The 23,880-nt window shown below is 44.2% G+C and overlaps 1 protein-coding gene across 3 annotated transcripts in view; it reads left to right on the forward strand.

The window, feature by feature from the left end:
- The window catches only part of NINJ2 (ninjurin 2), a 71,792-nt gene that overhangs the window by 28,258 nt on the left and 19,654 nt on the right, over nt 1-23,880 (forward strand). The window contains exon 1 of one of the 3 annotated variants that reach the window (XM_070620476.1): nt 3,658-3,783. The exons of the other annotated variants lie outside the window; for them this stretch is intronic. Within the exon in view, the coding sequence (XP_070476577.1) occupies nt 3,688-3,783 (96 nt within the window). The 5' untranslated portion in view covers nt 3,658-3,687. Of the gene's footprint in view, nt 1-3,657; nt 3,784-23,880 lie in introns of those variants that run through there. 3 annotated transcript variants of the gene reach the window in all.

Genomic DNA, 23,880 nt, shown 5'->3' on the forward strand with positions numbered 1-23,880 from the left:
AGCTTCCTATGTTTGGCCACTTTCCCTTCTCTTTCTCACCCCAAGCTCTTGCCGAAAGCTAGGCAGGATAAGAGAACCCCCTTGAGATCTGAGGCTCTGAGTTTCCTTCATGAGGCCCTGGGGCCTCCCACCTGGGAACAGCGTGATGAAAGCAGACATGGGAGGGACAGGCTCAGGCTGCAATCTCTCCCACAGCCTGACCTCGGATTCGTGCCGGTCATGCCCTCCCTGTTAGAAAGCCGTGCCGGGTAGTTCTCTCTAGCAAGGAAAATATTTGGAAAATGGTGACTAAGTTAAACTGTGTAATCACCCTTAAATCGGGCAGAGGAAAATGAGCTGATCCTCAGGAAGGTGAGGCAAGACCTTCATACCCACAGCATGGTCCTTTCTGGAGAGGTGTACCAGGTGAACTCTGGGCGCCTCTTCTGGAATTTTGTAGACTGTCCCCTGGGCCAGTCGGAAAGCGCAGCTGCTCTGAGGCAGCAAAGGCACTGGGTCAGGCAGGACAAGCTGTTTGTTTTGGCCATCTATAGGATGACTACAGGGCCAAGGTCGACAACATTTCTTAGGAAAGTCCTCACGCTTACCAAAAGCCAGGCACTTTAAACAAATTATGTCATTTAATCCTCACAATATCTCTGTAAGCGAAGAACTATCCTGAACCCCCATTTTACAGGAGGGTAAAGGTCAAGGTCACACAGCTAGCAGGTGGCAGATCCCAGGATTCATGATCAGGGAGGGGACCCCAGAGCCTGCACTCCTGACCGAGCACAGCACTGCCTCCATGTGGGAGGTCTTCATGCATGAGACCTTTGATGGGCAATGCCCGGAGAGGGAGTAACCAGAGTTGGGGTGAAGGCCCAGGTTTTGGGATGATTGAGGCTCTGTAGAACAAGTGACTTCAGATGGACTCGTGAAGGAGAAGCCCTTTCCTAGGAAGCAGGACTCTGACCCTGCGGCCGCATGGCAGTTGCCCAACCTCTGTGGCTAAACAAAGAGAGGGAGGTGAGGAAATCAGACATCCTGGGGAATGAGCAAAGAGAACAGAAAACATGCCGACGCCTCGAGGCGTTGGCGCCGAGGGCAAGGGCACCCCGTGAGCCTGGCTGGGGGCCGTGGTGGGGGTTGTGGTGGACTTGGCTGCGTGAGCCTCCGCCTGCAACAACCACCTGGGAGAGCTTGGGGAAGCGTGAGAAAAAGCACAGGGGCCAGACTGGTTTTATCCAAAAGGAGCTTGAGAGCCTCACAGACACCCCTTAATTACGAGCCCAGGAAGAAAGGGGAGGTGAGCTGCGCTTTGGCCAGAACACTTGCCTCATCGGCTATTGTAAAGACAAGTCTGGGAGGCGGAAGGGGTGCTCAGGTGATAGATATAGAGAGGTGGCTTTAGAAAGAGGGCTCCTCAGCACAGGCCGGGGCTTTATCTGCGAGGGGAGAAGCGTGGGAAGCCTGTGCCAGGACACTATGCTCTGACGGCTACGTGCTCTTGTCCAGTGTCTTTCTTCTGATGTCCTCTTAGCACGTACCAGGCTTCACAACAACAACCTTGCTAACCTAATAGCGGACCTGGGACAACAGCAGGGGGTGACCACGCTCTTAATGAAATGCAGGCAATTTTAGCATTGCAAGTGCCAGGACGTGCAGCATTTATCTTGGAAGCTAAGTGCCCAAGGATTTTTATCCTTTGTTGGCCTAACTAGGGATTCTTGTCTCCAGAATTAGATCACATAAGAGGCTGCTGTGTGGAAGGGTGTTCCATTTTGGACAAATCTTAAAGGTGAGAGAAAGGAGATCACTATGCAGTTTCCTTACACCATTCAGACGTCTTGCTTCTAACTTGTAAATTGGGAGATAGGTCCATTTCATAGTCAAGAAGCCCCTTTTCTTGGCATCTTGGCCACCTTCCTATTTGGAGACGGGGCAGGGGTGGGTTTCCTGGTGAAACCTGTAACACCATTTTGTCGTTGTCCCTGGGCCCAGGGCAATCACGCTTTTCACTGTAATGAAGAGAGCACCTACACAGATTATTTTCTGGCATTCCACCCCTGAAAAGTTTGTGCCGCTGCCACCCAAGGATCCAGACACGTATCCTCCCGAGATCAAGCCCTTGAACCTACACACATTCCTTTTCTCTTTAGTGTAATCCATAGTTAATCAGCGGAATGTGAGAAATCTTGAGGTACAAACCATGGGGAGATTAGTAATTCATAGGTTCACAATCTGGTTAATTGGTTCAGTTTGACACAGTTAATCCCAATCATCAGGGTATTATCATTGCCTTTGTTTCCTTCCTTCCTCCTCCAGCATCAGTTCCTGGAGAAGCCCAAGACTGCTCCTAGAGTCATTCTGTCTATAGGACTTTGTCTCAAATCTTGGCCAGGAAATCATTCAGAATAGCCACGTGGGTCTGGTTTTCTGTACTCAGAAATTTCCTTGAACCAGTCGTTTACCTTCCTAAGATCTTGCCCTGTGCCTACAATTTCTCAGTAGCTTTTTCTAGCCAGTTTACCTGTGGGCCACTTCTTAGCCCATCCTCCTAGATAATATTTCCTGTAATGTACACCCTATCTCTCGGAGAGTATTCCCCACTTTTCTCTTCAGTCCTTTCCTCTCACTGGCTTCCTTTTTCTTTTCTTTTTTTTTTTTTTTGAGGAAGATTAGCCCTGAGCTAACATCTGCTGCCAATCTTCCTCTTTTTGCTGAGGAAGACTGGCCCTGAGCTAACATCCATGCCCATCTTCGTCTACTTTATATGTGGGATGCCTGCCACAGCATGGCTTTCCAAGTGGTGCCATGTCCACACCCGGGATCCAAAAGGATGAACCCCGGGCCGCCAAAGTGGAACATGCACCCTGAACCACTGCGCCACTGGGCCGGCCCCTCACTTGCTTCCTACAGCAACACCACCTCTCTGCCAATCAACAGCATCTTCTCTCGCCTGTCAGTTCAGAAGTGTGTATAGGGAGTCTTTTGGGGCACATTTCCCGTGCTCCAGGAGCATGCAGGCTGTGGGGTGACAGTCTCACCCATAGCCCTTTGTAACACCCCACGGTACTTTCTGTAGTGGGATGAACTGAATGCTTTGGGAGAACTGAGAACGAGGGATAAATTTAGCCTATGAGGCTGAGGAAGGCTTCCCGGTTGAGCTGGGCTTTGAAGGGCAAGTAGGATTTCTTCAAGTAGAGAAAAGAACGGGAAGGATAGCGTTTGCAAGGGCAGAGTCAGTCTGTTTAAAAACCATGCTCCTTTTGATAAACATAAAATTTTCCCGTTCTCACTCTGGTCCCCAAAATTCTGCTGTACATTTCTAGTGGGGCCTGCATCTCTCCTTTGAGAATCACTCATTTATCAGAAGTGAGAGACAACTATAGATTATTATTTCTGTAGCCCATGATGAAATCAGAGACAGTTCCTCCACACACGCCTTTTACACATCCACGTGAGCACTTGCCCTTGATTCTTCAGAGACTATGGAAGTGCGGAATCTTCCTGGAGTCTCTGCATGGCCTCTGTGGATAGTGTCAGGGGCGTGAGCTTGTGCTAAACGGAAGAGGTCAAGACCTCAGGCTTATGTCTTTCCAGCTCAGGACCACAGCCTCCCCAAGCCAGGCAGCTTCCTCATCTTTGCATAACAGCTGTTTGTTGTCATAGGGTGCTGACAGTGCATGCCACCCAGCATGTGAAAACATGGTCCTGCCCTCAGGCCTCTGGGAATCTGAGCTGGAGAGAGACTCAACCCTGGGTGCAAACACGGCTCGAAAAGCAGGCAGGCTGAGCCCTGAGGTGTGAGGCCTTTGTTTCCTGTTCCAAGGAAAAAATGAGCTGACTAGACAACTTCTCTGAAGACGGTAGCACTCAGGAGGAGTAACCGAGATGTCCTTCGAGAGGAGAAGGGGAGGCAGGGCCAGGCACTGAAGAATGCCTGGGGTGGAGGAGGAAGACATGGCCTGAGGCAAGTGGGAACCAGGTGGAGGCAGAGAGGGAGGGAGGACAGGCCCCAGAGGAGGAAAGAGGGCAAGACTGTGAGAAGAGTGCCACCTGCTGAGCCTCGCATGGGCACCACAGGGCACACCACCCCTCCCCCACCATGTCCCCTGGGTCCCGGCACCGGCACCTACTGACCCAAATCCAGCCCGGCTGAGGAGGTGCCCATGCAGAAGGCTGGAAAGCGAAGGCAGAAAGGATCGAGAAGGATGGATCATCAGGAGGCAGTAGGATATGGTGTTAAAGACATGCGTCTCCAGCCAGACCAGCCAGATTCCTTCCCTAGTACCATTCCTAGTAGCTGTGTGTCTTGGACAAGTTGCTTATTCTTTCTCAACCTCACTTTCCTCTCCCAGAAAATGGGTTCTTTTAGAGTTTAAATGAAATAGCAGCTGGAAAGTGCCATGCACAGTGCCTGGCACACGGTGGAGTTACCTTCATTTCTCCTTCCATGGAAGAAAAGCCATTTATTCTTTAAAATACATGGTGAGATTAGTACTAGGGAGAATGACCCCCACACACAAAAAAGAGAAAAGGATCATTTTGCATTTTTCCTAGGAGCCACAGAAATGTCAGGTTTGGCATAGCTGTCATAGGGAATTTGCTAATTGGCATGTGGGGGCTATTCCTGGGGTGTCAGAGCAACCTCAAATCAGGCCAGCCAGGGATGGAAGTTTGGGAGGAGTGAGCCTGGGGGTCCAGGGCCAGGGTTCCAGTCCAGGTTCTGCCACTGAACTGTGGCTTTGGGCACAGCACTACACTTCCTTGGCCACATTTCCCTGATGCCTCTTGTCCCTTTCACCCCTGAATCTGTGATTCCATGAGGCCTGCTTAGCGAACCTTGCAAAATCCATGGATTGGTCTGCTAGCTGATCAGTCAGGCGATCAATCTATCCATCCATTTAGGACCTCAGATCCTTCTATTGTTGTAATGATGAAAGGACCCAGTATGCCTGGGAGTGGTCCCCTGGCTTACAAGGATACACAGATCTTTACAGGAATCAGAAGAGACTTAGGCACTTTTGGCTACAGTTGACAGAAATGAACCTAAAGCATCAAAGACCAAAAGGGGGGATTTATCACAAGGTGTCAGGGTCTTTTCAGGAACCACGGGCAGAGTGACCAGGGAGGCCATACAAGGGCCTGGAACTGGAAACTAGGAAGACCATACCAACCCAGCAGCTTCTTTCACTCTGCCTCTCTGGGGATGCCTGGCCTCTCATTTCTGCTTCTCCTTATGCATCTTGGTTCATGTAAGCAGCAGAGGTTGGATAGCAACAGTGAATCTTATTTGCAAATTTGTGGGACAGAGAATCTGATTGGCCCTGCTTGGTTGGGATGCCTATCTCTAGTCCACTCAGCCATGGCCAGAGCTAGGCATTCACAGGTCACTAGGATAATCTCTTATAAATATAACCTCACTAGGCTACCTCCTGGGTGAGTAGAGTTGGGGAATCTCAGAAAAGGGGAGGTTGTGGCTGCCCTGACGCTCCAAAGGGAGTTGTGTTCATTAGGACACAAGTTTGGCTTCTATAACAACACCCCAAATAATAAAGGCTTAGACAAGATGGAAATTTCTTTCTTTCCTGTGTGTAACAGTCTGAGCCCAAACAGTCCAGGGATAATGTGGTAGCTCCGCAGTGTTGGGGACCCAGGCTCCCTCTAGCTTTTTGCTCTGCTCTTAGGATATTTGCCTTATATACATGGTTGAAGATGATTAACCTCAATGTCCACATTCCAACCGGGGACAGAGGGACAGAGAAGGCCTGGGTTTCCTTTTAGGGCATAATCGCACCTGCTAACTTCTTACTCGCCACCACTCGGCCATGAGCAAGAGAGAGTGGGAAGGGTTGGCTTGAGCCAGGTGGCCATGCGTCTGGTCAAAAGTCCTACCGCCCTGCAGGGAGGCCACATGGATCCTGGGGGACAGCCTCCTGTGATGAGCCATACTGGCCTGGGGCCCTGCAAACTCAGGACAGTGTGTGTCTCTTCTAACTCTAGCCTTGGCAGGTGATTGCCAAGGAAGAGACGCAGCAAGCATGGGAAGAACAGCGACGTGAACGTGCTCAGAAACACGTGACCAGGAGAAGTGGAGACTCAATGATTTCTAAAATCCTCTGCATTCTTACAAAGCAGGGGTGGCGTGCCTCTTCCCCTCTCCTAACTTAGGTACAGAAAAGGAAGTTCTTGGGCCAGTTTGCAGAAGTGAATTATATACCCCAGAGTTCTTTAAAGAACAGATTTTCAGTGCTGCAGTCCTAGGCATAGCTCAGCTCTGCTACACTAGAAGGAGCTGAAGTCACTTCCTTCAGGCCCTAGACCCACATGTTATGTTCCTGCCTAGCAACTCCGTCCTGCAGCTATGCTGGGCAGAGTAGTTCAGAGCAGCTAATCCACCAGTAAAGCTGTGTTGAGCACCTGCTGCATGCAGGGCACTGTGCTGGCTGCTGTACAGGAGCCCACCGTGGGAGAAGGCGCCCAGCAGAAGGCTGTGCTCCCTGACCCCCTCCTCTCAGTCACCAGACTGACCTTCTCTTTAGCTGAGGGCTTCCTGTTCCCCGGTAATTACTTGACGGGGCAAGAGGTTTCAGTTCCAAGTCAGCGGACGGGATAGTGAGTCATGATGCATATGGTGGCTGTGGCTTTGCTGACAATGCGTTCACCATCTCGGCGCCGTGCTTGGGCTTTGGAAGAAAGGAATGCTGCCAGAGGGGGCTGATTTTCAGTCATTCGGCAGCATTGATGCTGTGTCTTCTGGGTGTCCAGCACTGTATGTGAGTGTGTGTGTGCACTGGTCAGGATGGGGAAGGCAGAAGGGTGGTACGAGATGACTTGGGGGAGTTAGGGACTCAAAGTGGACTTTGTAGCTTTTAGTCACAGTGATGCCCAGATGAAGTAGGAGAGTTGGTTGCAGGAAGAGCCTCGAGCTAGGAGTCAACCTGGGGTCACGCTCTGTTTGGCTACAACTGAACTGAGTAGCCTTCCATGTTCAAACATCGATTTTTAAAAAATGGGGATAATAATCACCTTGCTCCACTCCAAAGGATTTACAAAATGAGACAGAACTGGACTGTGAGCCTCACAAAGACAGCGTCTGGATTTATTTGTCTCGGCGCCCCTTCAGCACCTTGTGTGTGTGTTAACTCTTCAGAGAGTGTCATCTGGGTTGAATCACGGTGATCACTGGTCTGCTTTCCATATAAGGAAACTGAAACCCAGTGAGGGACAGCGACTTGCCTAAGGTCACATAGGCTAGCTGGGAAGATTAAACATGGAAAGTGCTTGGCGTCTGACACGTGTTCTGCATTCAATCAGCATTAGTGTCTTTCCTTTCCAAGTGGCAGTGCCAGGAGTAGAACCCAGACCTTTTAACTCTGACCCTTTCCACACTTGCCCCTCACCATCTTGCCTCTGAGTTATTTAGCTAAAATCAGATAGCTTGTTAAGGCCGAAATGGGATTAGTATGCAGGAGAGCTGTTACTGACCCTTGTCCACCCAGGGCCCCTGTGCCCACGGTGTAGGTACTTGGTTAAAAAGCAGGGGCTCCAGAGCCAGGCTACCTGGGTTTGAGTCCCAGTTCTGCCATTGACTGGCTATATGACCTCATTTCATCTCTTTATGCCTCAGCTTTCTCATCTGTAAAACGGGGATTGAAATTGTATTTAACCTCATGGGCTTGTTGTGAGGATTAAATGAGTTAAGATATGTAAAGTGCTTAGAAAAATACCTGGCACACAGTAAGCATGTTGCTAAGTGTTTGTCGCTAACCAAGTTTAATGTTAGGCTTTTACTGCTGTAGTGGTGGCTACAGAGTTGGTAAATACAGGCAGCCTTCACAAGGACAGCCATTTGATGATGGCGGAGTTTGTTGTTTCTATAGGATGAATTCCTAGAGATATTTTAAAGGACTGGGAACTCTATTGTGTAAATCTTGGAGGTCTGGGGTGCTTCCCTGGTAAAGACTCTCAAGAATTGAGTACAGTGTCATACAATTGGTGGACAATTAGAAAGCAATGATCAGTAACTCCTAGAAAGGTCCAGACCTGGCATCATTGTCCTCTGTTCACAGCACACTGAGGCCTGAGATGGGACACTGGCTTTCTACAAGCCCATTTCCTTTTTCCTTTAAAATCTTTACATCTCAGCTTGTACTCAAATTTGCTCTGCTTTGGAAAGTCAACGGAACCCCCAGCACAAAGAATGTGGCTGAACGCCAGAGGACTGGAGCCAGGAAAACTATGCAAGAGGCAACCTTGCTCCTGCCAAGAATGAGGATGCGACTTCCTGCCCCTGCCCCCGCAGGAGGCCCCCAGCCTCCTCTCATTCCCATTCCCCTTCCACCTCCAGTCCTCTGGGCCACAGGTTTCTGCCTGAAAAAGTGATTAGGAGCTGCTCACTCAGGACATTTTCTCCTGACCTGTTTCCTGAGCGTTGGGGCAGATGCTTGCTCTGCTGAGAAGAGTAGAGTTGGCCCTGCACTCCCCACCGAGCATCATCCCAGATGCCGACTGTCTGTCGCTCATGCACAGCCAATTGCCACACCTGGGAGGTGGTTTTTCTTAATGGCTTCCCATGTCGACACCTGGAATGACTAACCTGACAGGTTCCTGGAGAAGAGCTGAAACTTGTTTCCTGATGTAAATGTGCTTTCTGCCTTTTCTGTTGTTGCCTGTTTGTGTAATTTGGTCCAGAGCCACCATTTGCTATGTCCCAGGAATTCTTCCTGAGATTATCATTCTGAAGTAATTCTCATTCAGTCATCATCATCATCCACAGAATACCGTGCAGAGTGCCCACTGTGTGGTCAGCTACTTTACATATTATCTTTAATATACCCAGTACCCACCCTTGCGAGGTAGATTTACTAGAACAGTGCGTCTCAGACTTTCATGTGCATATAAAGCACCCGGGAATCTTGTTAAAATGCAGATTCTGTAGAGTCGAGTCTGAAGGAGGCCTGACATTCTACATTTCTAACAAGCTCCCAGGTGATATTGATGCTGTTGGTTCTAATTCCTTGAGTAGCAAAGGCATCAGGAGGAATGTTTTGGTTGCAAGTGACTGAAACCCAGTGTGAACTAGTTCAACAAGAAGAGGACTTCATGACAAGGATATTGGGGCATCTCACAAAGCCAAGCACAGGCTTGGAAGCAGGCCTCAGGAGGAGCTGGACCCAGGAGCCCTCTCAGCCTGCAGACTCTGCTGTCTCCTTGTGCTTAGGCCTTTGCTTCACTCTTCCTCTCTTCCTTCCTCTGACCCTTCCTTTCTTCCTTTCCCCTCTGTTCTGCTTAGTGCCAAGGCAGCTCTACCCACAGTCCTGTGGACTCCATGTCTTCCTCTTCCTTGGTTTACTCCCTGGTTCGGGTGGTGCACATCTTCCAGGAACTTCCTCAGAAAGTGAGCAAAGGAAGTGAGATTTTACTTCCTGACGTAACTGAAAACGTCTTTGTGCCTGATGGATGGTTTGCCTAGGTATAGAACTCTAGCTGCCAGAGTGGCTGTTGGGATGTCCAGAGTCATTTTGATTCTCTGTGCTTTGTATCTCATATCTGAGCGTTTCCAGATTCTTCTCTCTGCACTCCAGTGTTCTGAAAGTTCACAGTGATGTGCCTTTCTTCTCTCACTATACTGGGCACCCAGTGAATCCTTTAGACCTGGAAACTTATGTCCTTATGCTCTGGGGAAAAAAGGGGGTTTTTTAATTATTTAAGTATTTCTTCCCATCTCTTTTCTTTCTCTCTCTCTGGAGCTCCTGTTATTAGGATGTTGGATCTCCTAACCTGATCCATTAATTTTCTTATCTTCTGTATCTAATATTCCATCTCTTTATCTCTTTGTTTTACTTTCTGTGAGATTTCCTAAGCTTTCTCTAACTTTTCAAGTTGAAATTTAAATTTTTATTTCATATTTTTCATTTCTAAGAGTTGCCCTTTTTGCCCTCTGAAGATTCCTCTTTTGCATAAGATACTGTTCTCATTCCACTGATATGATGGCTCCTCTTCTCTCTCCAGGGATATAATTATCCTTTTCCTTTTTGAACTTTTCTTCTCTCTACGTTCTTTTCTTTTTCTCTGGGTTTCTTATTTCTGTATTTTGGTCTGTCTTTCACATAGGCTTTCTATTTGTGTTAAAGAGCGAGGCACTAAAGAGCTTACTGGACGGGAACTAAGTCGTGACGGAGAGAGGACTCTTCATTGCATCCTTTGCAATCTTTTGAATTCTGAGCCATATTAGTATAAAGCCTATTCAAAAAACAAAACAAAACTTTTTAAAGTTTACTTTAAGCTTTGTGTGCATGGGTATAGCTTGTTCATGAAGAACTTCACTGTAGAGATATAGACATGGGGTATCAAGCAACTTTTTCTCTGAAGGGACTTCTAAATGTCAGTGTTTGAAAGTCTTCTTTCTGGGCCATTGTCTTTTCCAGTAATGATCTTCTAGACTCCTGTCTGGGGATAGGTGTTGGGGGCAGGTATAAGCCCAGCTGCCAGTTTTCTTGAAAGAGAGTGGGAGGAAGGCTGGGTATCCCACTGTTCAGAATGTAGATTTCCAGCCAGGTACCTCAACTTCTCCCAACTATACATGCAACCGAGCCCGTCAGCCTCTAGCGCATGCTTCTTGAACCATCTGTAGTGAGGGACCAGTTTTTAAATTTCCAATTTGTCAGGGACCCACACGTAGTTCTATTGCACATGGCCAGCACACACCTGCCACCACACGTGACTCACAATAGGCGTTCAGACATCACAGTGGCCTATGTCCTGTTCAGCAAGAAGAATCCTCTGAGTGCACACTTGAATGTTGAGGCAGTTTCGAATTTCTATAAAAATTCTAAACACTTATTCTTACTTTCCGTACTTATCTTATCGGGGCTAGTAACAAAGTTTGTGGATCTAAACCAGTTCACAAACCATACTTAAAGAGCACCCCACTAGAAAAGATCAAATCTCTAGTCTCTTATCTTGAGGAGCTGCCACCAGGCTTTGAGGAGGTGGTGGAGGAGTTTTGGAGGGTTGAACTGCTCAGTAAATAGGCTTCAGCCCATCCCCCGTCTCAGGTCTGTACCTCATTCCCACATCCTTTGGTACCCTGCGTTTCCAAATCTATTTCCTTCCTGAATTGCTCAAGTCCTATTGGCTCCTTTCTGCAGGCATCTGCTTCTACTCCTTGCCCAAGTCATCTACTCCTCCTTGTTCTGCTTGTTTCTTCTCTCATTCTCTTTGTCCTTGCAGTTTATACTCTTAAACATCCCTTCATTGTTCTCGGCAATACTCCTCAAATTGGTCTGTAGATTTAATGCAATCCCTGTCAAAGTCCCAGATGACTTCTTTGCAGAGTTGCTCCCAAAATTCATGTGAAGTTTCAAGGGATCCAGAACAGCTAAAACAATCTTAAAAAAGGACAAAGTTAGAGGACTCACATCTCTCAATTTCAAAACTTACTGCAGAGCTACAGTAATCAAGACAGTGTGGCACTGGCATAAAGACAGACTTACAGATCAATGGAATAGCCTTGAGAATCCAGAAATAAGTCCTCAGATGTTTCATCAATTGCTCTTTGACAGAGATGCCAAGACAATTCAAGGGGGGGAAGAATAGTCTTTTCAGGAAGTAGCGCTGGGACAACCGGGTCTTCACACAAAAAAGAATGAAGTTGAATCCCTCCCTCACACCTTACACAAAAATTAACTTAAGGTGGATCATAGACCTAAATGTGGGCGCTAAAATGTAACGACCCTTAGAAGAAAATATGAGTAAATTTTCAAGAGGCAAAGCCTTCTTAGATATAATACCAAAAGCACAAGTAACAAAGGAAAAAATAAATTGGACTCATGAAAATTAAAAACTTTTGTGTTTCAAATGACACCACCAAGAAAGTGAAAAAAGAACCTACACAATGGGAGAAAATATTTGCAGATCATGTATCTGGCAAAGGACTTGTATCCTGAATATGTAAAGAAATTTTACAATCTATAATAAAAAGACAAATAACCCAAAGGATCTAAACAGACATTTTTCCAAAGAAGATGTACAAATGGCCAATAAGCACATGAAAAGATTTTCACCATCATTAGCCATCAGGGAAATACAAATTCAAAACCAAAATGAGATACCACTTCACACTCACTAGGTGGCTATTATCAAAAAGATAGATAATAACAAGTGTTAAGAATGTGGAGAAATTGGAACCTCACATACCACTGGTGGGAATGTTTAATGGTGCAACCCCTTTGGAAAACAGTATGGTAATTACTCAAAAAGTTAAACATAGACCATGTGACCTGGCAATTCCACTCCTAGCTATAGACATTCACACAATGAACGGATGTTCAAAGCAACATTATTCATAATAGCCAAAAAGTGGAAACAACTCAAATGTTCATCAACTGAAGAATGAATAAATAAAACGTGGTATAGCCATACAATGGAATATTATTCAGTGACAAAAAGAAATGAGGTGCTGATACATGTTACAACATGAATGAATTTTGAAAACATTGTGCTAAGCGGAAGTCACAAAGAACGGCTTTTGTGTGATTCTATTTATATAAAATATCCTGAATAGAGAAATCCACACAGACAGAAAGTAGATTATTGGTTGCCTAGGATGGGGCCAGAGAGGGGCAGGAAGGAAATGGGTATGGAGTTTCTTTTCGGGGTGATGAAAATGTTCTAAAATTGATTGTGGTAAAGGTTGCACAACTCTGTGAATATATTAAAAGCCACTGAATTGTACATCTCAGATGGATGAATTGTATGGTATATGACTTGTATCTCAATAGAGCCATTCTAATGGAGTTTCTGGAGTGAGTCCACCCTGTCTCACTGCGGGGCTCAGGGTCACCACCCTTGAATGTGGAAGTTTCCAGCAAATCTTATGCACAATTCTCCTCAGTTATCACCACGCTAGGAGATGGAATCTGAGGTGACATGTTTGTTCTCAATCTAACAGTTATGGAAGGGATTGCTACTGGCTTTATTAATGTATTTATTGAGTCAGACAAATTAACAAGCTGTGCCTGACTTTATCCTCTTATTCCATAGAAAATGATTTCTTTTGCTTTTTAAAAGATATCTTCTTTTATTAATAGCAAATAATACAAAAAGCACCTCACTACTTGCAAGCCCAGGCCTGCATTCTAAAGGAGGATGCAAACTCAGTTCATTCATTTATTCAACAAATATTTCTCGAGCACTCACTGTGTGCTGGCTACTCTGACAGATTCCGCGAACACAGTGGGGAGAGCTCCATACATAAGCCTGTAGTCAATGCAGACACCTCTTCTTTCAAAGGACAGAGATGTCCCTACCAGAGGAATTGATAGTGTTTCAACTATTGAGGGATTCGGAGAAATGTCTGCACATTTTTTTTTCCCTTTGAGAACTCAAGGTTGAGTTTTTTAAATTACATAGAAGTTAGAATAACACTCACATAAATGAAAAAAAAGAAAAGAAGTTTAACAGCAGTTCTGCCACCTGCCCACTCATCAATCTGACGTCAAACTGTTTCTCCGTTCCACCCACACGGTAAGCCTTCTACCTCCGCCTCCCCCAGAGCTTTGACCACCTTCACTGCATGGCTCTCAGGCTACCCAGTTCGAAGGACCTCCCAAGACTCACTTTGAGAAATTCATACTGAGGTGTTGAGGCTCGACGGCAGCCAAGACCCCCCAGTTGCTCAGGAGGCTGGGGGAGTAAAGGGGTGAATGTGAATCCCAGCGCCAATTTGCTCCTGGGCACATTCCCCAGACTCAGAAACCAGGCAGGGAGGGCTGAACATGAGGCTGCGTCCGGCTGAGGAGGCCACTGGATGCCTGAGGTGCGGAAACCTTGGCGTTGGAGATGTCCTGTTCTCAGAGACCCACAGCGTGAACACTGGCACCAACAAACCCGTGGGGGACATCTTGGGGAGGAATGTGAATCCCCACTCGGGCGTCCTGGGGTGCGTGTGACCTCGCTGAGAAGAAGAGGCAGCAGGCCTAGCCCCAGTAGCAGGGTGTCAGGGCCTCCACACTTCCAGACCCCTGTGGGGCTGAGTGCTCCCGGACCCCCAGCTCTGCTGAGGCAAGTCGGGTCTGAATCCCAGTGAGGCCACCGACATGCTGGGAGATCTTCACACGTTGTGAGTCTCTTCACCTCTCAGCCCGTTTATTCATCTGTAAACGGGATAATAATCCCCACCTCGCAGGACATTAGGAGGGTCAGAGATGGGGTTGTAAAGTCTATGCAGCCTCTGGTCCTCAATGGACGGTGGCTTGCGTTGTGTCTAGGACACCTACCCTAGTCTTGGGGGCTACGTTTGCCCTGAATTTCTAGGATTTAGCTTTGTTATTCTCATCTCTCTGTGAGAATTTTTTTTAATCTTAAAGGTTCATTTTACAATATGACTAATATATATTTAATATAGTCTTTGAAAATTTCAGAAAAACAACACAACATTAAAATAATCTGTAATCTGACCCCTCAGAAATAACCACAGTTAACATTTTCACGTAGTCTCCCAGTCTTTTGTTCTCTGTACATAGTAACATAAAGTACACACATTTAGTGCCCTACTTTGTATCCCGATGAAATTATCTGAACATTACCCATGCCATCAAAAATCTTATATAATAGCATTTAAAGTAAGTAGACAATATCCCATAGTATGATTATACCATAGTTATTTAACCAATCCCCTACTGTTAGTTGTCTTTTTACTATTATAAATAGTACTATCATTAACATTCTTTTTTTTTTTTAAAGATTTTATTTTTTTCCTTTTTCTCCCCAAAGCCCCCCGGTACATAGTTGTATATTCTTCATTGGGGGTCCTTCTAGTTGTGGCATGTGGGACGCTGCCTCAGCGTGGTCTGATGAGCAGTGCCATGTCCGCGCCCAGGATTCAAACCAACAAAACACTGGGCCACCTGCAGCGGAGCGCGCTAACTCAACCACTCGGCCACAGAGCCAGCCCCCATTAACATTCTTAGAGCTAAATCTTTGCACACATTTTTGATTATTTAGCTAGGATAAGTTTCTAAAATGGGACTACCACCTCAAACGGCAAGCATATTTTTAAGGCTTTTGAGACTCACTGACAAATTAACATGGGAGGAAATACTCTTTAAATTTCTGTTTTATCTATTTAATATTTCTCTCTCTTTCTGCTTTGAAAGGAATATGTTCTTGCGAAAAAAATTCAAACCTTGTAGAAATATATATTAAAAAGCATTTAAAATTTCCCTGAATTCTATTGTCCAGCGATAATCGCTGTTAATGGTTTGGTGTGCATTAGGAGTACCTCGAATGACTCCAATTGGGTACTTGGATTCAACTGGTGACTATGTTTAAGTGTCTCCCTCCCTTTTCCCTCATTTCTCACAAGCCCAGGCTGAGTCAGGGGGAGCTCCTTCTTCGAAGGGGGCCTATGGCCAGGTCCACGCCACTCATACACTCAGCGCAGCCTAGTCTGGTAACACGGGTGAGCTTGGGCTGTCATCTCAGCCCCTCTCTGGAATTCACTGCCAATCTCCTTTCCCCGGGGAAGAACAGCAAGGGGCACCAGAAGGAAGTGTGGAGACATTCACCTGGTAAGTGTAGGTTTTGGCACTCACCCCCTTGATGCCTAGGGGGAGTGAGTGAAAGCACCGGTGATGAGGCCAAGTCTGGACACATCCTTGGGCATACTAGAAACAGGCCATTGGCAAAGCTCTATCTGTGTATATCGACACACACATGGAATTTACAGCTATGGCCTCACACACAGTGTCGGGGTATAGATTCTCTATGCCAGCTGCTATCTTCCCATCCATTAACAAGCTCATTCTCGACAGAAAACATATCTGCAGATGCTTGTGAACTGTGTTTATATATGAAAGATCAATTTGTCTCTGGAGAGAACCTCCCATCTACACAAAAGAGCCCAGAGTTACAGAGAAAAATCCTATTGGTGATAATAAAAAGTCCCTTATACGAGAAGGATTCAACATTCTACTCAAGGGGTGCAACAAGGCATGGGCCATGTTTGACCCTCTGGCCTTCAGCAGTCCAGCATTCCTCCCAGCTAACGGTACCCCAATCCATCCACGCCTCCCACGCGGAGTTAGCTCTATTTTCAGAGATACAGGCTCCTACAGCAGCTCTTCATGCTAATTGTTAATGGTAATTCCAGCTAATAAATTCTCCTCTTCTTTCGCTTCTAAGAGCCTATCTCCTCCATGAAATCTTCCTGGCCAAAGGCAAGAGAAGTGGGAATTTCCCTTGGCCCTATTTCATCTCAAGGTATAATTTTTTTTTTTTTTTTGAGACTTCTTCAATTCATCGTGTGTACATCTCTCCCTTGCTTTATGTAATATGAGTAATATTCGCCTTTACTCTTTAATTTGTCTGACCTATTTTCACTGGTCCATTTCTTATAACCTTTGAGTCTGTCGCTGTCAGGTGATGTTCTCATGTGTTACCGTGTTCTCAGTACTACCTTTAATATTCTGGGTCAAGAAAATGGGAGCTTCAGGAGCCTGTCTGTAAAAGAGCATACGATAATAACAGCAGTACTAAGATTTATGGAGTCCTACTACGTGCCAGGCGCTGTTGTAAGTACTTTACGTGCATTAACTCGTTTAGTCCTTACAACAACACTATCGGGAAGGCACTATTGTTATTTTCATCTTTCATTGTCATTTTCATTTCCTCAGTGAGGAAACTGAGGCATGGAGAGGTTAACTGACTTGCCCAAGGCCACACAAGTTGTAGAGCCAGACAGTATTCATAAGCCCACAAGCTATAACTGCTAACATTTTGTGCTTAGCATTCTGGTTTTTTTCCCTGTGTATATAAAGGAGTTTTGTTTTATTTTAGAAAATTGGGACCATAAATATACTTAATAGGTGCTAAGCGTTTCCTTGTTCAGGATATAAATTTATAATATCTGTAACATGCCTTTTAATTTTAAGAAGTTTTTCCACGTGTCAGAAGTTTAACATTTTTGATGTCTATTAATCTTTTCCATTGTGATTTCTGCCACTTTTTTTATGTTTGAAAAGTCTTTCCCCATTTCAGGGTCACGATCTTATCTTCTGATTTTGCTGTTTCTTTTTGACCTTTAACTATTTAAGCTATTTGAAATGTATTTGATAAATAATGTATCCCCTCCCTGGTGAGTTTGTGATACTTTCTCAATATTCCTTAGGTTCTTATTTATCCTAAGATCGGTTTCAAAGTTGACTGATCTGTTTATTTAATAGACGTTATTTTGTAGGGCAAATCTTCCCTCTTTATCCTTTTTTTCTAAGTGTTCTTGGCAATCTTACCTTAATATTTTGCCAAATGAACAAGAGAATTATTGCATCAAGTTGATTTGGCAATAAACCTAGCAAATTAATTTGAGAAGAGTTGATATATTTAAGATATTCAGATTTCTAATTTTTTCCATTTAAAAAAATCTCCTCTTCTGCTATATTTATAACATCTTTTTAATTCTGCTTTTATCTATTCTTATTTTCTTTTTGTTTTTTCTTGATTACATTTACAGGGAATAGTTTATTGTACTTTTTTTTCTGGAAAAAAAAAATTAATCCCAGAGGTTTATTTACTAAGCCTACTGATATTCTGCTTTGTAGCTCACAAATTTCTGGAATTGTCTCAATTTTGTTCTTTCTATTTTCCTTTGGATTGTGTTACTGTTCTTTTCATAACTTTTCTGAGATGAATTTCAGTTTGTTTATTTTCATCATTTTTTATAATGGCAGCATTTACCTTTAACACAACTTTGACTACATTCCATAATTTGTTGTGATTCTCATAATTAACTAAAAAGTCTGTAATTGATTTTTTTGAAACAGCTTTTTTAGAATATAATTTACATAACGTCAAATTCACCTGTTTAAAGTGTACAATTCAATGGGTTTTAATATATTTAGAGAGCTCTGCAACCACTACTATAATCTAGTGTTGGAACATTTTCGTTATCCCTGAAAGAAACCCTGTACCTGTTATCAGTTACTTCCTATTCCTCCATCCTCCCAGTCTCAATAGATTTCCCTGTTCTAGATGTTTCATATAAATGAAATTATGTGACGTGATCTTCTGTGTCTGACTTCTTCACTTAGCATAATGTTTTCAAGGTTCATCATGTTATAGCCTGTATCAGTACTCCATTTCTTTTTATTGTCAGATGACATTCCATTGCATGGATACACTACATTTGATTTATCTATTCCTTGGCTGATGGACATTTGGGTTGTTTCTGCTATGACTATTATGAATACAATACTGCCATGAACATTTATGTCCAAGTTTTCATGTGGATATATGTTGTCATTCCTCTTGGGTAGATATCTAGGAGTGGAATTGTTGGGTCAAATGGTAACTCTATGTTTAACCTTTTGAAGAACCGCCAAGGAGTTTTCCAAAGTGACTGTACCGTTTTACATTCCTACCAGCAATGAGAGTTCCAGTTACTTCACATCCTCAGCAACAGTTGATATTTTGACTTTTTGTTTTTAAATTGGCACCTGAGCTAACAACTGTTGCCAATCTTCTTCTTTTTTTCCCTGCTTTTTCTCTCCAAGTCCCCCAATACATAGTTGTATATTTTAGTTGTAGGTCCTTGTGGTTGTGGCAGGTGGGACGCCGCCTCAGCATGGCTTGATGAGCGGTGCCATGTCCGCGCCCAGGATCTGAACCCGTGAAACCCTGGGCTTCCCAAGCGGAGCGCGTGAACTTAACCACTTTGCCGCAAGGCCAGCCCCTCGACTATTTTTATTTATAGCCATTCTAGTAGGTGTAAAGTGGCATCTCAATGATTTGCAATGATGACTAATTATGTTGGACATCTTCTCACGCGCTTATTGGCTGTTCATGTAGCTTTTTTAGAAAATGGCCATTTTAACTGGGTTATTTGTCCTCTTATTTATTGAGTTGTAAGAGTTCTTTATAAATTCTGGATATTAACCTCTTATCAGAATTACGACTTGCAAACATTTTCTCCCATTCTATGAGTTTCCTTTCACTTTCTTGATGGTGTCATTTGGAACACGGAAGTTTTTAATTCTGATGAAGCCCGTCTTATTTATTCTTTTATCAATTATGTTTTTGCTATTTCTAAGAACCATTGCCTAACCCAAGGTCACAAAGATTTGCTCCTGTATTTTCTTCTAAGCCTTTTATAGTTTTAGTTCTTAATTTAGGCTTATGATCCATTTTGAGTCAATTTTTGTATATGGTGTGAGATTAGGGTCCAGTTTCATTGTTTTGCAAATAAATATCTAGTTGCTACTGTGTCATTTGCTGAAAAGACTATTTTTTTCCCTCTGAATTGTCTTGGCACCCTTGTTAAAAGTCAATTGATGACAAATATGGGCATTTATTGCTGGACTCTCAAGTCTTTTCCATTGATCTGTTTGTCTACTCTCGTGTCAGTACTGTGTAGTCTTGATTATTGTGTAATTGAATTTTTAATTTATTTTTTGAATGTAAAAGTGTATTAAAAGCATATTTTTAGAAACTTAAGCTTTAATATTCAGTTTTATTGCCCTGTGGTCGCTTAAGCTTTAATTTGTAGTTTTATTGCACTGTGGTTAAAAAAAAAGTAAGAATTTCGTAAGGTCCAGAGTCTAATCTATACTCATAGGCTTATGAATTATAATATTTAGAACTGCCCTGACCAATACAGTAACCACTAGCCACCACGTGTGCCTGTTGAGCAACTCAAAATGTGGCTAACGTGACTGAGGAACTGAATTTTAAAATTTTATTTAACATTTTAATTACCCTCAAAAAATCTATCATGCCCATTTGCAGTCAGTATCCATTCCCACCTCTGCCCCAGGCAACACTGATCTGCTCTCTGTCTCAATAGATTTGCCTAGTCTGGACATTCATATCAACAGAACCATACAGCCTGTAGTCTTTTGCCTCTGGCTTCTTTCCCTTACAGTGCTTTTGAGGTTTGCGCACGCTGCAGCCTGTGTCAGGACTTTGTTCCTTTTATTGCTGAACAGTATGGCATTGTATGCATATATCATGTTTTATTTATCCATTTACCAGTGGATAGACATTTGGATTATTTCAATTTTATTTACTTTTAATTAAAATACTAAAGCACGTAAAATATTTTTCCTTTAAGCACAACTTTATTGCATTGGTAGGACTACATTTCTCTTTAACTCTTGAAAATTTAGTATATGAATTGAGACATGCACACACTGAATTCTAAAGACTTAGAATTATTAACATGCTTAAAGAAATAAAGTAGAAGACTGGAAGGATGAAGAAGGAACAGAGAGTATCAAAATAAATGACATAGTAACAAAATAACAAAATAGAGTTGCTAGAAAAGGGGGAAAAAAGCATTAAAAACTCAACTCTGAATACCTCCAGCAATGGTGGTAACCCCCTTGTGTTATCTCCCAGGGCCTGCACTATGTTACATATATTATCTCTTCTCATCCTCATAGCAACGGGAGGGAGGGGTCAGCAGCTCATTTGTTCCCATTTTGTGTTTGAGGAAATTAAGGCTCAGAGAACTGAGCTTGTCCAAGTAGGAAAAGCAGATTTGACCCCATTCTGGCTTCAAAGCGCACGTTTTTATTTGGTATAGATTAATGGAGAGTTCACCAAGAATGTAAACAAGATCCACATTAGGCTACAGTCTGCCTTTTAGGTTTAAGGTACAGTTGGAGGGATGAGCAGAGCAGGAGGGGTAAGGGGGTGGGAAAATAGGGGGTCTCTTGATCGAAACTGACAAGTTATTTCATATGCCCCCTGCTGCTGGCCAATTTGCTCTTTCGAAAGGCTCTCCTTTCAAAATGTGGCCCAGACCCTGCCTCTTCAGCGCTGAGAAAGACCTCAAGAGAAACACTCTTGGCCTTCAAAGGCAGCTCCCACAAAGCCGGGCAGCACCCCCAGCCCAGCTGCACTATGAGATAAGACGCACCAAGGGACCAGGGGAAGAAGCCAGCCTGGTGACGCCCAACTGCTCCCTCAGTGACGTCTGTCCACAGCAGACATCGTCCCTCCAGGGACTCAGGGCTCAGCCAAGAGGCCTCCGGTTTTAAGACCAGCTCTATGGAGCTCTGATAGCACTGGGTTTCCAGAGGCTTCTGCAGTCAGAATTGCCTCCAGCCCTCTGACCAAGGTAGCAGACAAGCCAGCTTTTGGTCCTGGGCTGGGGGTTCTTAGCGGCGATGACTGAGAGGAAGAAAGGACCTTGGGTTGAGAGTCAACAACCCCAGATTGTGGACACGAGCAGGGCAGGGCATTGTGAGTGTGACAGGACTATTTTTGCCCCAGCAGAGCGCTGTCAGCAAGCAGGAGGTGAGGGGTGATTTTGCAGGGAGTTGTGAAATCAGGGCTCAGTGCCACTTGAACCTTGCTAAAGGCCAGGGCTGCAACGTCCCGTAGGACCTAAAACTGCCCTCATTGTTGGTTCACAAAAACCATGGGGAGGTGAGGGACGCTCAGGACTCTGATATCCAAAGCCAAGAGCAGAGGACCTAGGGACCATCATAGCACTTTGAAAAGAGGCATCACTCATCATGATCTTTTTTTTCTCTCCATCGCTCTGTAACCTTGATCCGAATGCACTACTCGCCCCCTGCTTGGAAGTAGTATTGACCTGGGTTGTGCTCAGCAGTGAGCATCAGTCAGAGAGGACTCTTGCCCCTAACAGGCTTCCAAATGCCCTGGCGTGGTAGCCCCAGCAGACTCTTGTGATCAGCAGCAGGCAAATAGGTCCGTGCAGAAGATTACCAAAGGTGCCCCTCACTTTACACAAGAGCTGCCTTGTGTCCCGGAAAGTTATTCATTAATTGAATCATACTGGGGCTGCAATGCTGAGAGCGAGATTCCAGACAATGAATGCTCAAGGATTGCCACCCAACTGGAAACACAGAGTGTCATCCTTAGCACCTTCCTTTCCCACACCTTCAACATCCAATCATTCACCAAGTCCTGCCAGTTCTACTTCCTTAACCTCTCTTTGGGCAGTTCCATTTCCAGACCCACTCCCCACGCTGTGCCTCAGACCCCCAGCATGTCTCCCCTGGACTCCTGACTCTCTCCACCCCAATCTGTCCTTTGTACTACTGTGGAAGTACCCTTCTAAAATCCCCCTGTGAGGATGTCACTTTCTGAGGAAGACCTTCTGCCCTGAGAACACAGTCTAAGTTCCTTGTCGGACCCATCTGATCTGTCCCCCCTCCACGCCTCTCCAGCCTCATCGCCAACCTTCTACCTTCCATCCATATCCAAGGACCCCTTCTGTCCTGAGATTTGAGCCCACGGTGCTCTCTTTGAGATTGCTGCCACCTTATCTGCTCATCTTTCAAAATTCTGCCCCAGTGGCCCTGCCCACACCCCAGGAGAACTGAGCCCAGAGCACATTTCTCCCATGGCACCTTCCACACCCGATGGCTCCCACTAGATTTGCCATCTGCTTCCCCCATTAAAGAAGAAGTCCCCTGAGGGCAGCAGCCGCGTCAACCAGTCTTTGCACTCCCAACATCCAGCATCAGTGTCTGTGGCTCAGCAGGTAGACCTCGTACTTGCTGGGGAATAAATGAATGAACAGAGGAGAATCTTGTTTTGCTATTTATTTATTTATCTTATATTTAATTTTATCTTTATTATATTGAGATGCTATTGGACTCTGTATAGTCAAGCCGAGAAAGAAGGAACAAGGTGAATGCACACTGAAAGTATGTTGACTTGTGCATTGCCTATGAATTAACAAGCATTTATTGAGCACCTGCTGTGTGTTCATAGCTTAGACCCTACACTAGGTATTGGAGATAGTGTCTCTGAGTCCACAGAACTCATTTTCACTCAAACTTAAGTAGAAATGCAACACTGATTTACCCTGTGACTTAAGATAAAATTTAGAAATTTCAAGTAAAATTCAGCCGTTAATACCAGGTTAAATTCTTGTTCAGATATCCTTGGAATGATCAGACTTTGCACTTAATGTTTGGTATAATCTTAAAGGAATGAAGTTTTCATATTTTGCTGTTGTGGCATGCCTAGGTCAATCCTTTACTGTACCCTACAGTTAGACAGCTATTCTAACCTTTGCCCATCAACCACTTTTTATTCTATAATAACAACTATAGTTGCCTTGCCTAGTTGTTACCTATTTTCTCTCTGCTCATCTAAAATAAAGCATGACAGTAAAAAGAAAAAAAAAAAGGATGACATCTAGTTGTCAAAAATTCAAATTGGGAAAATATATAACTTAGAAAGGGAAAATCTTTATTATGATATAAATTTCTTCCATATTTGCTTCCTATGCTGACACCAGTGCATAGTAATATAAAATAGATACTCTGAATATTTCATTTAGTTTCTACCAATATAGGATAATATCATATTTGCAATGATTTTCTCCCCACTAAATACATTTTATATTATGTTTTCTATATCGTCCCATATCTATGCATACGGATCGACCCCATTCTTTTTTAAGGCATATATAGTATTTCACTGAGTGGATGTAGCTCTATTTATTTAGCCAACACATCATCAATTACGATTTGGGTCATTTCCAATCTTTTGCATCACCAACAGTGGCGCCGTGAATACCTTTTTGCGGTTTGGGGAGCGTTTTCTGTGGGATAAATTCCTAGAAGTGGACTTATTAGGTAAATGAATAAGAATATTTTAAATTTTAATAAATAATTGCCAAATTGTCCTTTAAAAAAGATTATAGCGAATTTGAGTACATTAGATAGTAATTTATATTTACATTTACGTTCCCACCAAGTGCATGAAAATGCTTGTTTATCCACAGCTTCATCAACATGGAGTCTTATCAGTCTCTTACATCTTTGCTGATCTAAAAGGACACGCACACACACACGACAGCCATTTGTGATGCTTCTTCAGTGGCTTGTTTGTTCGTATTCTCTGTTCTTCTAA

The sequence above is a fragment of the Equus przewalskii genome, chromosome 5, assembly GCF_037783145.1.
Source record: "Equus przewalskii isolate Varuska chromosome 5, EquPr2, whole genome shotgun sequence".
Lineage (NCBI taxonomy): Eukaryota > Metazoa > Chordata > Mammalia > Perissodactyla > Equidae > Equus > Equus przewalskii.